At 43.3% G+C, this 16,228-nt stretch overlaps 7 protein-coding genes across 7 annotated transcripts; 3 read left to right on the forward strand and 4 right to left on the reverse strand.

Moving 5' to 3' along the window:
• Positions 1–585: 585 nt before the first annotated feature.
• V2V93DRAFT_366208 (pyridoxal phosphate-dependent transferase) lies at positions 586–2,861 on the reverse strand. The gene is made up of 3 exons (XM_066909271.1): positions 1,632–2,861; positions 1,387–1,573; positions 586–1,312 (listed from the first exon to the last, which is right to left on the reverse strand). Exons 1-3 carry the CDS (start codon positions 2,637–2,639, stop codon positions 942–944), a joined length of 1,566 nt encoding a protein of 521 aa, XP_066766860.1. The 5' UTR covers positions 2,640–2,861; the 3' UTR covers positions 586–941.
• Positions 2,787–4,146, forward strand: V2V93DRAFT_366211 (uncharacterized protein). The gene is made up of 2 exons (XM_066909272.1): positions 2,787–3,302; positions 3,364–4,146. Exons 1-2 carry the CDS (start codon positions 3,039–3,041, stop codon positions 3,823–3,825), a joined length of 726 nt encoding a protein of 241 aa, XP_066766861.1. The 5' UTR covers positions 2,787–3,038; the 3' UTR covers positions 3,826–4,146.
• V2V93DRAFT_344176 (sister chromatid cohesion C-terminus-domain-containing protein) lies at positions 4,127–10,199 on the reverse strand. The gene is made up of 8 exons (XM_066907861.1): positions 9,877–10,199; positions 9,615–9,810; positions 9,435–9,565; positions 8,150–9,372; positions 7,245–8,089; positions 6,184–7,189; positions 5,519–6,123; positions 4,127–5,460 (listed from the first exon to the last, which is right to left on the reverse strand). Exons 1-8 carry the CDS (start codon positions 9,989–9,991, stop codon positions 4,479–4,481), a joined length of 5,103 nt encoding a protein of 1,700 aa, XP_066766862.1. The 5' UTR covers positions 9,992–10,199; the 3' UTR covers positions 4,127–4,478.
• A 140-nt stretch (positions 10,200–10,339) lies between these two features.
• V2V93DRAFT_366214 (S-adenosyl-L-methionine-dependent methyltransferase) lies at positions 10,340–12,154 on the forward strand. Its single transcript, XM_066909273.1, has 2 exons — positions 10,340–10,574; positions 10,632–12,154. The coding sequence occupies exons 1-2, from the start codon at positions 10,437–10,439 to the stop codon at positions 11,850–11,852; spliced, it is 1,359 nt and encodes a 452-aa protein (XP_066766863.1). The 5' UTR covers positions 10,340–10,436; the 3' UTR covers positions 11,853–12,154.
• On the forward strand, positions 12,155–13,119 carry V2V93DRAFT_366218 (Acylphosphatase-like domain-containing protein). Its single transcript, XM_066909274.1, has 5 exons — positions 12,155–12,361; positions 12,427–12,459; positions 12,519–12,567; positions 12,632–12,706; positions 12,767–13,119. Exons 1-5 carry the CDS (start codon positions 12,317–12,319, stop codon positions 12,862–12,864), a joined length of 300 nt encoding a protein of 99 aa, XP_066766864.1. The 5' UTR covers positions 12,155–12,316; the 3' UTR covers positions 12,865–13,119.
• V2V93DRAFT_366219 (alternative oxidase-domain-containing protein) lies at positions 12,919–14,675 on the reverse strand. Its single transcript, XM_066909275.1, has 2 exons — positions 13,669–14,675; positions 12,919–13,610 (listed from the first exon to the last, which is right to left on the reverse strand). The coding sequence occupies exons 1-2, from the start codon at positions 14,209–14,211 to the stop codon at positions 13,044–13,046; spliced, it is 1,110 nt and encodes a 369-aa protein (XP_066766865.1). The 5' UTR covers positions 14,212–14,675; the 3' UTR covers positions 12,919–13,043.
• Positions 14,479–16,078, reverse strand: V2V93DRAFT_333131 (Alpha/Beta hydrolase protein). Its single transcript, XM_066907686.1, has 3 exons — positions 15,585–16,078; positions 15,021–15,523; positions 14,479–14,963 (listed from the first exon to the last, which is right to left on the reverse strand). The coding sequence occupies exons 1-3, from the start codon at positions 15,998–16,000 to the stop codon at positions 14,761–14,763; spliced, it is 1,122 nt and encodes a 373-aa protein (XP_066766866.1). The 5' UTR covers positions 16,001–16,078; the 3' UTR covers positions 14,479–14,760.
• Between the last annotated feature and the right edge of the window lie 150 nt (positions 16,079–16,228).

Raw genomic sequence — 16,228 nt, forward strand, 5'->3', positions numbered from 1 at the left:
CTTGGCTTAATTCCGGTTCATATCTATCCATAATATTACAGTATTTTCCAAAAAATAATATAAAAATAGTGAAGACGTCTATATCTACGTAAATAATTTTGCCATGACATCGCCGGTCCTAATCTTGACGTGGTTTGGCGCAGTAAAATTGGAGAGGGTGCCGAAATAAAGTTCGTTATCCTCATCTCTCGAAATGTGACCTTACAATACAACAAGGCTACTTACTGGTTGAGATATTTGCTCTCATTTCTGAAAAAAAAATATAGTCTAGCAATTTCTTTATCGCAGTCGCCTTTTATTTCTCAATATTTTCTGCGCTATGAGAGTATTTTTTTTTTTTCATAACGGGGTTTTGCGGCTTTACGCTGACAGCGAGTAGCTTTATATATTGCTGCTCCACTAAGTTATCTGGCTGGATTTTAAGAAATTAAAAGAGCGATACTCAACGATGGGCCCGCACTTGCGAATGCTGCAAGTAGGCTTGACTATTGGTTATTCAGTACAAAAATATTCAATACTCAACTCCTTCTTACTGTTTGTTAATCTACGCGTCGATTAGTTTGGTTTTATAGAAAAAAAATCCGTCGGACTGAGCTCCAAATACTTGCTTCCGCGAAGATGAGTAATCGCATTAGTTGGTTACAAATCAGGAATTCATGCACTCGTTCCACGCCCGCAACCATTCTATCTAAATAGACTATGCAGTTAGTACATGGTACCTAACCTGCCAATACAGATACATCCTGCAAACGTGAAATTCAAAAGCCCTTTCGGGTGCAAAAGTCTTTATTTTGTATAACCAGCACTTTGTTCCTGGGTCCGACAATGCCAATCATTTTTAGGTTACTGCTTCTATCGCAACAATAATAAGAAACAGATAAATAAAGATGCATCTATTAATCTCGTCTCACGCCATACATTAAAAAATTCCTTTTGATCTTCTAATCTCGCATCGAACTACCAATCCTTTCTATTGTCTCCAGTAACTCCTCGACTGTGTCCTTCGTCGTTGTAGGAGCATTGACAACAGCGCGGAAAAACTCACCCTTTCCATCTTCCGGGTTAGCTGGCGGAGCATAGTCAACTAAAAAGCGGCCACTGGCTTGTAACTGGTACGATATCGCACGCGTGACTTTAGTATTATACTCGGCCGTATTAGCCAAAGCATCTCTCTGGTTCGGCGAGTAGTAAAAGCATGTCTGTAGACATGGTGGTGGATTCTCGGAAATTAAATGGAATCCTGGACGCGAAGATATGAGGTTGGCAAAGTGTGCCGTGACCTCGAATGCCGTCTCAACGCGCTTAGCGAATCCTGTGTTTCAATTGAATTATTGGTTAGCAAACATATATAACTTTTTGCGTCGGTTCTAACTTAATTTTACTCACCTTCTGTTCCGTACCATTTCCACGCTAAGAACAGCTTCAAAGAATCGGCGCGTCGACCACATCCCATAGTAGCATCGCCAATATCAAAGTCTTCGCCATCAACTTCGCTATTATGGTACAAGTATGGCGCTCTAAGAGATGAAGCCTTCTGAAATACCCTGTGATCCGGCGCAAGCAAAAATGAGCACTAGAAAAGAGAATATCAGTATTATTGTAGCTGGGCACTATAGAATTGTGGAGTGTACCGTTAATGGAACACCTAGCATCTTATGTGGATTGACAGTCAAACTATCGGCCATCTCAATGCCTTTCAGTTTATACTTCAATTTGTTTGAAAAGACAACATTTCCACCCCAGGATCCATCGACATGGAACCATATATCGTACTTTTTGGCCACGAAAGCAATTTCCTCAAACGGATCATAAGATCCGTAAACTGTAGTTCCGGCCGTAGCATTGACATATAGCGGCGTGCGACCCTGTCGTTTCGCTTCCAGAATCCTCTCTTCTAACATATCAACCCGCATACGCTGCTCTTTGTCAACAGGAATGGTCCATACTGCTTCACTACCAAGGCCAATTGAAATTGCTGCCTTTTCGACAGAATAATGTCCATGCGCACTCGTAAAAATGACGAATTTGTGATCCCCGTTCCCGTTTACTTTTGTATCAGGATATAAGATAGTCCGTGCGACAATCAAAGAGTGCGTATTCGAAGCCGAACCACCAGGAAGAGTAATACCGCCTGCCCATGGTGAAGTGAAGCCGAACAACCGGGCGTAGTCGTGTGACGTTTTCTTCTCAATCAGAGTCAGCACTGGAGATACGCTATATATATATCCATTCGTGTTCAAAATCGAAAGTATCAAATCTGAAGCCACACCGACAGGATTAGTAGATGCATATAGTTTGTCCATAAATCCCGGATGCCAGGTCACAATCGAACGTTTCAAAATCTCGTCCAAGACCGCTAGAAATTCAATCTGTCCTCCACCAGTAGTAGGCAATGTAAGATGGGCCCCGAGAATTTGCGAGAGTTGGTCAGGGGGGACTGGATCCCCTATTCGAGCATTTGGAGCGTCGGCGGAGGAAACGTAGGCGACTGCTCTTTGAGAGACCGCCTCCAGAAGCGTTTCAAGCTCGGCAGCCCGAGGCGACTGAGTCGAATTCAGACTGCTGCTACTGCTGCTACTCGAAGTACTGCTCGAAATAACAGATGATATGACAGCTGGCGGTGGACCCATTCTCTGCATAAATAATGCCTCCAATATTTTCTGAGTTGAGTTTTCACTGGGACGTATTCTCGCTCAGAAGGTGAATGTGTCCGTCTTTGAGCAAAATATAGTATCGCGTCACTTCGCGCCAAAATCAACTACACCAATGACTATAATTGCGGTTAGGGTGTTTATATTGGGTTAGGGTTGAACAAAGAAGGAAAGCCAGTGTCTTACGCGAAACCTTGAATGAGGGATCGCTGCAAGGCACGGCGGCCACAGCTGCCACGGCGCAATCAGCCCGTTATAATGATGATCTGGACGCGTGGCCACCGTTGCTATCATTGCTCACATCTATCCTCTGTCAGGTGGTTAACTATCTTCTCCTTTTGAAATTCACCGGGTATATGGTGAAAATCTGATTGAGTTAGAAAAAATATGGTGGAACCGTTTATTCCGCTCGAGTCTAATCCAGAACTTCTCAACAATCTGTCACAATCGCTTGGACTTGCGAGCCGGGTTTCGTTTCATGACGTCTATTCTCTGGATGATCCCTCATTATTATCTTTTATTCCTCGACCTGCGTTTGCACTGCTACTGGTTTTTCCTATTTCTGATGCATATGAAGCCCATCGAAGTGCGGAGGATGCCTCGCTACCGCCGTACGAACCTACTCCTGACGACGGGGTGATTTGGATAAAAGTGCGTGATTCGTTTTGAGTTAGTATACGCTGATGGGAAATTCTGACAAATATGACTATAGCAAACCATCGGCAATGCATGCGGGACTTATGCAGTTCTCCACGCTTTACTGAACAGTCCTTCGCTAGAGTTCGCGCCAAATTCATTACTCGCGGCTTTTAAGAACGACTTACCGTCTCTTGCAATTCCCTCGCGCGTCGCCTACATTGAGTCATCCGCTGATTTGAAATCCAAACATGCAGACGTGGCCGCAATAGGCGATACTACCGCCCCGGACGCATTCGACGACACGAATCTCCACTTCGTCGCTTTCGTCAAGACTGAAGATGGTACTCTCTACGAACTAGACGGCCGTCGCTCCGGCCCCCTCAAGCGCGCTGTACTCTTAGATACTGATGATATACTTTGCCCTGTGGCTACAAAATACGTAACTCAGTTTATGGACAGAGAAGCTGAAGTCTCGTCTCCTTCTGCTTCATATTTGCAGTTTTCGCTAGTGGCGCTTGCTCCTAGCTTTGATTAATGTACTTCTTTCCTTTTCTGTTTCAAAAAGTTAGGCTATGTCAAGTGCTGTTTTGTAATTTCTGATATGACAATCTTATGTTTTGCTTTGCTGGAGTTGTCGTGTTGGGTTTCTAGTTTTTTATGAAGCATGATTGAGCGGTTGCAGTACTCTATCTTTTTTCCATAATTCAACTTCGAATGGATATATTTGTATTTCAGATTTATAGACTGGATCTGCTTACCTATTTATTGTTATCGTTCATCCTCACATTGTACTTAGTTCATTTATAAACTGGAATTATATATAAATATTTGGAATACATACAAAAGCTGGCACTGACCTGGTTAGGCATGGAATGAGGTTCCAAACAAAAAGGCTCAAATCTATAAACCAAAGTCCCACAGTACATCAGTGCCTTAATACATTTAGACGGCGCGGAGCTTCTAGGTAGAAAATGCTAGTAGAATGAAGATAGCCAGTTTCAGAGTTTATTCGAGTACAGGAATAATATAATATACAGACAACTAATTAGTCAACCCGCTGACTCCACTTGTTGCATCAAATCAAGAATCTTACAAACCATCGTACGTCTTCACTCATAGCAAAAAAAACCATAAAAAATTAGATAAATATACGTTAAGCAATAGTGAAATCAAGCTGTAGCAAGTAATTCATAAAACCAGATTCTCTTTGGCATCCACAGCCGCTAACACTTCCCTCATTTTCTCCAAGGCAATGAGATTTTCTTCCACATCATCAAATTCGTTTCGTAAGCATACGGAATCCAATACCAAACCGTCGTTAGATGACCGATTGGTTGGCCTGGAAAACTCCTTCATCGTTTTGTTCGATAATGGGGTGAAGGCATGACATGCTTGGTCACTCAAATTGTACGTTTGCCGAATATACTGTCGCAGTTGCCAAATTATGTACACAATTGTACTTGCTATCGCCAGACTTTGTAGTGCAATATCGGATGTCGGTTCTTGGTTGTTTTGCATCTTCTGCGTCTGATACTCTGTTACGGCCATAAAGACAATCATTCCCGTACTGCCAGTGATTTTATCACATCCATGTATCAATGTATGTGGCTCCTCAACAGTTCCATAACTGATCCGCGCTAAGCAGTATGCTGCAAATCGCACAAATTTTAGATGCTGAATACGCAAATCATAATCGTTCTTTTCAACGTCTTGTCGCATATCAGAGGTAGAAAACTTACTAAACTCGAAATCAAGAGACCTTGCCACCGACGTCAAAAATTTCCTCTTTGAGTTCCGATTTGACTTCATGAGTGAATACAATGGTGACAGATCTGTCACACTTCCCTTCATACCTTCATCCACAAAGCTCCCGCTCTGCAACGAATGATACTCATAAGCGCGCTTCAGGCCTTCAGTGTAACTTCCATCAATCAAAGACTCATACTTGGTATGCAGATTTCTATGAATATCGAATGCTAAACCTCGAATCGCTGAATTCGTTGACGTTTCCAATGCTATAAGTGTTGGCACACATGCCCTCGGGTTAGCGAATCCCTGAGTCACAATTTTCTCTAAAAAAAGAGTTGCTGATAGAGCAAAATCGTCTTCCGTAGCAACTGCTACATTAAGAATTTTGTCAAGATACCTTTGACTCAATGAAGCGCTCACTCTAGAGTAAAAAACTCAGTAACGATAAATAAAAATGACTTAAGTCAAACATGACATACCCGTCATTGGCAAATTTATGCGTATCGCCTTTCAAAACACCAATGTCGACCGACTCGTGACTTGTCCCCCGCCCTTTGGCAGCCAAATCAGCTTTCTCCTGATCATGCGCAACGAATTCGCTAAGCATTTTTATTACAGTATCCATCAGATCGCGATCACCAGACCTCCACGCGTCATCAAGAACACCCAGTGCCATTTTCGACATATAAATCTGAGGATGAGAAATTGCCATATTGCCTATATTTCGAATCGCAATCTTTTTAATCTTTGCCGGAACACATTTCGCACTTGCAAATACCTGCAACGTGAGCACAATCATCTCAACGACTGAGCGTCCCTTGATTCCGGGAATTGAGCGAAACATAGCTATATGCTCTTCAAGATTAAAATATCGACCTGTCATTCCTAACAGATGAAGAAGTCGGATGACTTTGCTTTCAATCTTCACATTGTCTTGCTCGTAAGACTTGAAGTGTCCGGAAAGTGCTTCTGCTTTGTTAGGCGCAATCATTTTCAGACATGAGACGGTGGTTGCGGCAAGGCGTCGAGTATCTTTTAGAGTCAAACTTATATCCCACAGACAAGGGACTGCCTCTGACAATTCCTACGACCGAAGACTCAGTTAGCGAAAATGGTAATTAATTCAAAAAGATCTTTAGCTCACTCGAAGATTGAATTTGGTTAGTCGCGTCAGCAATATCTGCTGGACCTCGACGCTGAATTTTGTTCTTAGCGCACCGACTACGGGTAAGATATTTCGAAAGACAACAAGAACATAAAAAGTAGTCAAATCGTCTTTCGGAGATTCATGTTGCAAATAACTCTGTAGAGCTACAAGCTGCTCTGCCTCAAAAAGATTTTTGTTTGTGACTGCAAACAGAGCAAGAAGACCAAAGAGAGATTGCATTGATACCTGATTTGTGGCAGTCCAGTCAATGATAGCTTCAAACAAATTTTCTACCATCGCCTTCGATATTATCACCCAGGTGCTGCTATTACTCTGACTCAATTCACCAAAAAGACTCTGCATCATTTTGATGAGCTTGGGATCTCTATTTCCGTGTTCTCGTATTCGCAGTAAATTTTGGGTTCGTGCTTCAATCTCCATCTTGAACTCCAACTCATCGATATCAGATGACCTCTTTGTCGGGCCAAAATACAAGTCTTCAAGAATCTTGCGCGACAACTCGCTAATTGATTCTTCTATGTCTTCTAATCGTCGAAGAAGTCTATCAGTAATCTCAACCTTAATGTCAAGATCCGTGGTAGCAACAAAGATGTCTCGCAGTAGTTTGACAACCCGCTTCCTGACAGCTGTACCGGTATCATTTGCGCGCTCGCAAAGAAGCAAGTAATACTTTTGCGTGACCTCAGGCTTTGTCAAAATGAATTTGCCAATTGTGTCAACGGCGGCATCGCGAACCTGTGCTGATTGATCGCGTAGCCTTGATGACACGTTTGAAAATACACTTGCGCTTGTCAAGATCGCTGGATCTTTGGCGACAAACAAACCAAGAACGCGGAGTCCTTTTGTGCGAGATGTGATTCGTTCAGAATTTAACGAGATTAAAATTTCTGAAAATATTCTATCATATAGCTTGTGGAGCGGGAGTAAACGAGAAAATTCTGAATATTTGGACTTCATAGTGGCCAAAGACTCGTCCTCAAAGCTAGAACATATCGTCAGTCTAAATCGAACCAAATTTAAGTAATGCATAATCTTACTCTTCTTTAGTCGCCCAAGCATCATCTGACACAGAGCGCATCAGCTTTCTCACAGAAGTTTCGACAAGAGGCTTCACCTCTTCCAAATCCAGCGTGCTAAGCAGATTTGCCCAGGTAGTGAAAAAATACCCAAACGAGCTTTTGGCAGTGGAATCAGATGATTGAGATTTATGCAGATATAGTAATATCGAGTTTGCAATCGTGTCAATTTGACTCATGTCGGACTTTGAAGCTGAAGAATTTAGCTCTGGCAAACTTGTCGTGTTGTTTCTAATTAAGAGTAGCTTGACTCCAATAATTCCCAAAATATCCAGCGCCATTCCACAGACTTGCGCAGATTCTTTGTCATTATTGGCAAACGTGATCATGTGCATAGTTAACGAGCGAAGCAATACCTCGGCACCAGGCCACTCAGGAGACTCCAAAACAGCCAAGAAATCTTCAGTAAAAAGATCCAATAAAATTCTGCACGGCTGATCATCGCGTGACTTGGCTTTCATCGCCCGATCAACAAGAAAATTGATTACATCGTTGGAACTCTTCATAGCCTCAGCATTGCATTGAGCGCACTCGCGGAGAAACTCGCCCTGCTCGCTGACCTCAATCTCCTGTTCATCGGTAGACATGCTCTTTGCTGCTAAATTAGTGGAACGAAACTTTTGTTCCTTGCTCATGGATCCTGCCGTTTGCACAAGCCGCAAGATAAGAGCTGTTACCAGCTGAATGTTTCCACCGCCAACGAGCCTATACTGTCTAGCGGATAGACGACTAACCGGAAGTTTTTCTAAACTAGTTAGGATCTCGTTTAGCAAAAAAGTCCGCTGATCTGGCTGTGATGCAAAAATCTTCACAGGCGATATGTTAGCGCTGCAATAGATTATTTTTATAAAACGTCAGATACTTACCTGGGCTAAGATATCCATCGCGGCAACCCGTAGATTTTCAATATGTGTAGTACCGAGAAATGAATCTTTTGAACTCGTTGGACTCTCCGCAAAAATGACATTGATACACACAAACTCAAATCTAGTGATCACAGTCTCTCCTATATCTTGCTCTTCCAATAGCTGATATACAAGAGCAATAACTCGAATTGCCTCTTGCAAAAGGCCCAGGATTAATTTCTTATAAGGCTGAAGGCGATCTATGTCAGGCATTGGCGGTATCAAAGGATTGATTAAATTGTCGATGATGGCGCTCAAAAAAACTAATATTTCCTTAACGAGATCCTCGGAGAAAATCTGCTTTTCTTCTCGAAATCCGAGCATTGTTCGAAAAATCGTTTTCGCAGTCTTGAGAGCGTTATCTGCGATCGCAATATCACGAAATACTGCACTCTCGTCAGATTCTTCAAAACCATCCCGACCTTTCCATTCTATTCTGTTTGCCAAGCGAATTGAGCGCAAGCAGATCTTCTGAAGTCGCAAAATGTCGTCAACTGAAATTTTAGCGTACATGCTCATATTTATAGCACGTCTGAGCATTCCATCTATTCGGATTTGATACTCGTTACAAAGCACCGGTTCATCAGCAGGACTATCGATTACCCAAACAGCCGATAATTCGCTTCTAACACCAGACGTATCTAACTCATTGTCGTCATCAGCTTCAAATATGTTGTCGATTAGCCCTTGCAAAGCGTCGAGTGCTGCTTGAGATTTGGAGGCTTGCTCATCAATAACAGGAGCAATTTCTTCGGACTCTGTCCGCAATTTACGCTTCTTGGACTCGTTTGACGGGGCAGATATTGGCGAGGTACCGACTACTGAAGACGGATATGTGCTTTTTGAAATAAGCGATGAGTTTGACAAAGAATGGCCATTAGGTGTTTGCGGAGGTTGCATGACCGTAGCGCTATGCTCGAGTGGAACGACAACAGGATCCTGAAAGTCAGCTATGATTTCGGTGTCTCGAGCAGTTAAACGATCTGTGTGATTGTGCTTCTTCTGTTTCGGTCCTAAATCGCTATTATCTGCCGGTGGTGATCGCGAAAAGAACTGCGTGGATTGTGGCAAAGAAGGTACGAATGTGGTTTTGGTCTGTAGAGTGTTGAGCATTGTATTCAGTGAAATACCTGAGTGAATGTTGGCACCTGCCAACGGAGGAGTATCATTCTGAGCGTTTGAGTCTGAATAATAATACAAACATCAACAATCAGCTAAATGAATTAAAATAAAAATGATAGCTTACATTGGTATGGAACATCAGAAGTTAAAAGTAGTCTTTCGGCAAATGGATTTAAACCATATGCTTTGACTTGAGCATCGAGTCTCGCACCGCTACTAGGTAACGATGCAAACACAGACGGAACCTCAAATTTTCTGCACACATTAGGATTTTCCAAACAGTTCATTAAAATCATAGACTTACACTGGTCTTAAATGCCGAGTATTTAAATAATCTCGTAAACCGCTCAGATGTGACTCAACCATATCTTTATACTCGCGAGTAGAAGGGGGATTATTCAACATCTCATATGATTGCCGGGACTCGACACTTTGCTGTTCAGCAAGCTGAAATATTGAAGTCTGCTGTGCTATTTCAGGCGTTTGAAGTAGAGAAGTAGCTGTCCATAGTTTGTTAGTATGTAAGAACCTAGCTTAAGTATATCTATATCAAACATCATGTCTACCTGACGACACTGGTGTCACAGACACTAGAGGAGTATACTGCAAAGCACCGTTTACTGTTGTCGGAATAGTCCCCTGGGACCCATTACTGCGTGCTGCTCCATTCCCGCCGTCCATGGTTGGCAGAGCAAGTTGAGCAAAAGACTGAACCGGATTCGGATTTGATCAAGCAACCCAGACCAGACCAACTCTGCTGTTTCCAGATCAAACGCTGTATCTGAGGGATTCAACGTTCTTCACTACCATCAGAGCATATACCTCTTCAAATTAAAGCCTTTCAATTCTTCCTCAATATGTAAACTGTGTGGGGTAAACTGACTGGCGTTGATAAAAACCAATTTAGTAGTGCCTTCGCGCGAGGTAGGCAAGCACGCGCACAGAGAGTTACCCTGCCAATGCCCGCATTCTGAAAGTGAGCCGCACTGTACTTACTCGAGTCATCAGAAGAGAAATTTCCTAGCCTCGCACAATATAATTAGCTGGTTTGCCTCGCTCAAAGCATTGGATTTTTATTGTAGTCAAAATTTTGACTGAATTTTGATATTGGTTAGATGGCTAGCTAATGCTACAGTTAGCGCTACGAACGACAGACTCTCAGCGAGTAAAGGCGTGCAAGACGGCGCTAGAGAGGAAAGGATACTTTGACAAGGCTAGAGGGATCGAAAAGATAGACGACTGCTTTTTTATTTTTACGACAAAAGTGAGCAGAAAAACTTGTAGCACATTCTTATGAGATGATTTTCTTATTTAATATTAGTCTCTAGAAGGCGATCATGGCGATTTGAGCGCTGAGTTTTTGGATGTCTTACAGGACCTACCCTTCTCTGTCTCCGTGACATCTGTTGAGCCTTCCAAAAACAGATTAAAAGATCTGCGCTCATCGAATGGATCCAGTTTAAGAGTAGCAGTCCAGAAGACTCTTATTCATATTCGCGAAAAGTATGGTGGTATAACAGATGCCAGCACTGCCAAAATTCTTGCTCAAATTCCTAATCGTTATTATGTATATGGACCTTTATTATTACTATCGTCAGGAAGTTTTGAAGGAATAAATGCGTGGACAAAACTTGCTGATAACAATTTGTCATTCTCTAAAGACTTTTATTCTATACTCTGCTCATACATGAAGAGCACTCATGTTGCGTTGAACGCGCCTATATCCGGCGACAACGAGAATGTGATGCGAAAACCGACTTCTCTTGTCTGCCTTTACGGAGATTTTGGCAGAGATATCAATGAGTCTTCTATAGCAAACCCGGATTCAGCGCACTTCTCGAGTGAGCTGTGGGCCGTTACCCGTCAGAACGGGATACAGCAGACATGGGCTCCACGATACACAATGTTCAGTCGTGGAAATATCAAGGAAAAATCGCGCGTAATAAAATTTGAAAATGTGAAAAACAAAACTATTGTTGACTTATATGCCGGTATTGGATATTTTACGTTTTCTTATGCGTACGCTGGAGCGCTTCGAGTTATTTGTTGGGAAATAAATCCTTGGAGCGTTGAAGGTTTGCTGCGAGGAGCTCGAGCAAACAGGTTGAGTACGCAGCTGGTTCGGCATGACGAAGAATGGATCATTTCCGATGACCTAACTGGAATTCCGCAAATAATTGTGTTTCTCGAGAGCAACATCTATGCTATCGATCGACTGAGAGATGCAGAAAATCGGTATGGATTTACTTATGATCTTGCTCATGTAAATATGGGCCTGCTTCCGTCGTCAGAGCAGAGCTGGTCAACAGCAGTACAACTATCCTTAAACTCGACTTCAAATTCGACTATGCTACATGTTCATGCCAATGTGAAAGACGAGGAGATACCAATGTGGGCTCGATCAACACGAAAAACGCTTCAGTCTATGGGTGAGCAATTCACTGAACCTGTTCTTGTTCAGAGCTGTCATCTGGCGCGAATCAAGAGTTTTGCACCAGGAGTGATGCATATTTGTGGCGACTTTCAAATCGAACACTCATGAAAGATATTGACGGTCGTAGATGGGATACAAAAGCTGTTTATCCGATAGGTTGTATCTCATATATTTAGATTGACAAGTATCTGATTAATGACGCATGGTCAAAATAAAACTGCAGTGAACCGGAATGTTTATATCTACTCCTCAGTATGCGTAATAACTTGTATTGGAAAGTGTAAGAGCATCTCACAGCAAATGCTTTCAACTGCAATGTCATGTGGGGAATCTGGACCCGCATCTGCGAGTTTGCCGCAGAGAAATAATCCCGAACGCTCGGCAAGATTAAGTTTCGCCCTTCGATGCCAAGTTGATCTGCACCTATCAACAGAACTTCTATCCCGATCCTTTACCAATGACTGCTGCTCTTCTATTGATAACTTAGTCGGTGATTTTTTACTAGTTAACCTCTCCCACTTTTAAAGTCATATTATTTACGACTCGAAACTGTTACTCGCTCTGTACCGACCATGGAATCTGGGGTAAGACGAATTCGCTACGAAGTCACAGGCTATGTAAGTTCTCTTGTCGCCGTTTAAACTGTAAAATTGGACAACAGAAATCTTAACAAGTTCATCAGGTGCAAGCAGTAGGGTATAGAAGATATGTGGAAGTATGCGATACATGAATCTTTTTGATTGGTACAGATGGGAGTTAACCGTTGACTACTAGAAACTGGCCAAAGATATTGGAGATATCACTGGATTCGCATGCAACACAGGTGAGGCAGACAACGTAACACAATATAGTGGAATTCGAGAAGCTGATCTAAGTAACACATATAGTGTATGGAAGTGTGAGAGGAGAAGCGCAGACTGAGTTTCCGGATGCGCTCAACAGGTTCGTCGAAGGTCTGCGAGGTAAGAATTTGTATACGAATATCAAAAAAGCTTTCTGGACGCTAACTTAGTTACTTTAAGTTGGTACTGAGCAGAGTAAAATCGAAAATGTGGAGATCAATAATATGCCGGCGTTGCCAAATGAAACTGAGTTTACCATCAAGAAGGGAGTTTTTTGAGTCTCTACATGTGCGCAGGTACAAAAAGCATACAAGGCACACCTTCAGGCATAGTTTTTTAAAATTTCGCTTTCTCAAGTATTAAAATCAAAAATGTTACTTGATATATACATTAAAAGTGGGGAGAGCAGACAGTTATCAAAGCGCTAACAACAAAATACATGTATATTGAAGATGGCTCATGCAGCAATCTCATCACGTTCCCATCCCGTAGGTTTCATAGGATCAAGTCCTTTACTGGGCTGAGGGGTACCGTTATCGATTTTCAGCGCGTACGGATTGCGATCATTGCTCTGATCGAGATTGCCAAAAGTATGATTTACCTCACGGTGCTTCGCCTCATCTGCACGAATATAAAGAAGGAGGTCTTCCATGGTGCTGTTGTCGTTCATCTTCCAGTATTGCTTAGCAATGTCAGGAACTTCTAGTTTCTCAAATCCAGGTAATCTTCCGGCGCGATAATCTTTGATGCATCGTGTATATGTCAGCACCGCCTCTTCTTCTAAATATCCGACGAATCTATGACAAGTTCGTGGGGAGACAAGGTAGGCAGCAAAAAACAAGTTGAAGAAGACTCCTTGAGCACCAAGAAGCATCAGTCGCATAAACCAACCGGGATTGTAAATCTTTAAAAAAGTGAGGAGATGCACACGCTCGTTGTAGGCCTCTTCAAGGAGACTCTCTATCCAAGCGCGATCTCTTCGCAATGCTCGTAGAGAGTGAAGGTGGCGGACCATACCTGCGACCTAGAAAAAGCAAGTTAGACCGAAAATCTAAATATTTCTGTAGATACGTCGCGCCTACCATGCCAGGTACGCCTGCTATACTCTCAAGAAAGACGCATCTGATAAGCCATTTACGTTCGGTCATGGCAACTGCAGGATCATTCTCATGACCCGGCTTTGGATGATGGTAACCAGTTGCAAAATCAAAGCAGTGTCGCAACGTTTTCATTGCAGTTAGAGCTACCTTATCTGACAATGTAGTCGCAGATCGGTGAGCAAATTCTATCGCCTCCATCTGCTCCTTTGTGTAGACCGGATGAGGCCACGCGGCTTCCGTGAAGTAGTCGTGCTTGTCGGGCCTCATAAGCGAGCTCTTGCCAGTCTCAGGAGCACTAGCTAGACTTTCATTGCCCATAGCCTCGTCTGCTGGAGCGACAGGGATCTCGACACCATCAGGGGTTCCTGTTGACCGGCTTGATTTTGACCAGGCTGAGAATTGTCGAGACGGCGAAAGCGAGAGCGAGTTGTTTGCGTGCGCAAGGGTGCCGGACAAGCACGCGAGACTATGGGAAGTGCACAGTCTTGAGGCAAAGCGTGATGAGGTCTGAATTAGAGTGGTCATCGATGAGATTTCTGGAAGATAGCGATGTTAAGGTGGGTTGGTTTGCTTGTCGCATGCAAGGTTGAGCGACGATAAATTTATATGCGTTTTTGTCACGGTCGCGATAAGCGACAAGGCAGTAGTTAGCCACAAGCAAATTAGCCACAAGCAAGACCGCATATTTTACCGCAATATAAGTTTGAAGACTTGAGTAGGCGAAAAAGGACCGCGTTGGCGAAAAAGAATCGCCCCGGCTCGCTCCGCAACGCCACGCTCGCTAACGACAATAGCATGCATTGCTGACATTATGACATCACAGCATGAGCCGCACTGCATTTATTTGTAGCAGCAAGGTAGGAAGGGTCTGTGCAAGAGCACTGTTTTGAGTCTGCCAGAGATATTAGTAATGGGCTACGCAAGGATGGATATCTGCCCATCGGTGAAATGAAAAGGCATGCTCATAAACTGACCAGTATCGTGGTGGCCTACATCCCTGTGCGTATAATAATAGACATAACCAGCATCGCTACACTATGTGCAAACCATGAGCTCATAACCAGAATTTATTCTCTACAACTTATTCCGAACGTTGAGCTTCAGCAGCGCGTTGAGCTTTCGCGACAAGTCTGCGAGGTTGTCAATGTCCTCAATCAGTCGCTCAAACCCGTATTCAACCTCGCGTCGGACTGCATCAGCGCTTGTCGCCGCCTCCCTTCGCGCATTTACTTCCCAATTGGACCACACCTTTCCCAGGTTTAATCTAATAATAGATGCTATATGTCGTCAGAATTAGTTTATTGAAAGTACTGTATATCTCGCAAAACACATACCAATGACTTCTGGGCTCTCTAGTGGAACCATATGCCTCGCTTCCGGAATTACTAACGACTCTGAGGTTTTAACTGCGGCAGAAACAGCCGCCGGCGTGCTCGCGTCGTTCCATTTGGCGTTAGCAGCAAATACTAGAAGCGTCGGTGTTGTAATAAAGGGCAGTCGCGAGGCTAGCTCCTCTAACGACTCCGGGGCACTGACGTACACCGCTGCTTGCTGCAGGGTATTCGATTTCAGTGCCACAATCGTCTCACCGTCAGCATTTTTCTTTTCGTAGAATCCATTTTCGAGTAGATTTTGTAAAACTTGCTTATCAAAAAAGCGAGCAGGTGTCGACTTGATGAACTGTACGGCACTTTCATGATCGGGAAATTGATCGGGCATGCGCACAAGAGCAGCTATCGTTTGACTGGTTAACGAAGCCGGGCTAAAAGGATACGTCACTGGTTCAATAGCTATAGTGCTTTGAAAAAGGGAAGGATGCATGTGGCATGCTGCTAGTCTGTGAATTCATAACTCAAGTTAGCTTTCACAGCGTGTTCGATTGCATTCTCAATACTCACGCTTGGCCAGCGCCCATCGAATGTCCCACAGTGACAATTGGCTGCGGTATGTTCAGTTGAGCTATCAGTTCTAGAATGTCTCTTGCTCCGTCCATCCAGCGAACTTCAAATCCCAATTTTCCCTCGTTCAACACCGCCGAATCACCGTGACCGACCCAGTCCATCGCAATGGCTTCTCGAATTGGTACGCCATCATCGACAGAATTAAAAATATCACCGATGATTGCTTCCCAGACTTCTTTCTGATATCCAGTGCAATGTAAAAATATAAGAGTTATTCCATCTGGTCTGGCTGCCGGTGGCTGATATCTTTTGAGAGCAACTTTTAACCGGTCAGAGGCTCGAACTGTAGAATTGCGCAGCGCTCGCGGATGAGCTGCGTTCACAACACCCTTAATGTACTTCAGTTCATACATGTACAGAAATCTAGTATCTTATATTCTTGGCCTGCTTAATGGACCTGCCTGCCATTTTGGTCTGTGGTAGAGTATTATATGTCTGACGGTTTGCCCTGCAACTTGATTGAGCCCCACCTCGTTTTGCGGGGATGCCGAGGCTCATCTCATTTAATTATTCCAATACAGAATAATAATCTTAGCTAACCCGATACACCAGAGCCAGAAATTGAACGCGTGAAGTTGAAT

The sequence above is a fragment of the Kockiozyma suomiensis genome (assembly GCF_038497685.1).
Source record: "Kockiozyma suomiensis strain NRRL Y-17356 unplaced genomic scaffold V2V93scaffold_4, whole genome shotgun sequence".
Classification (NCBI taxonomy): Eukaryota; Fungi; Ascomycota; class Lipomycetes; order Lipomycetales; family Lipomycetaceae; genus Kockiozyma; species Kockiozyma suomiensis.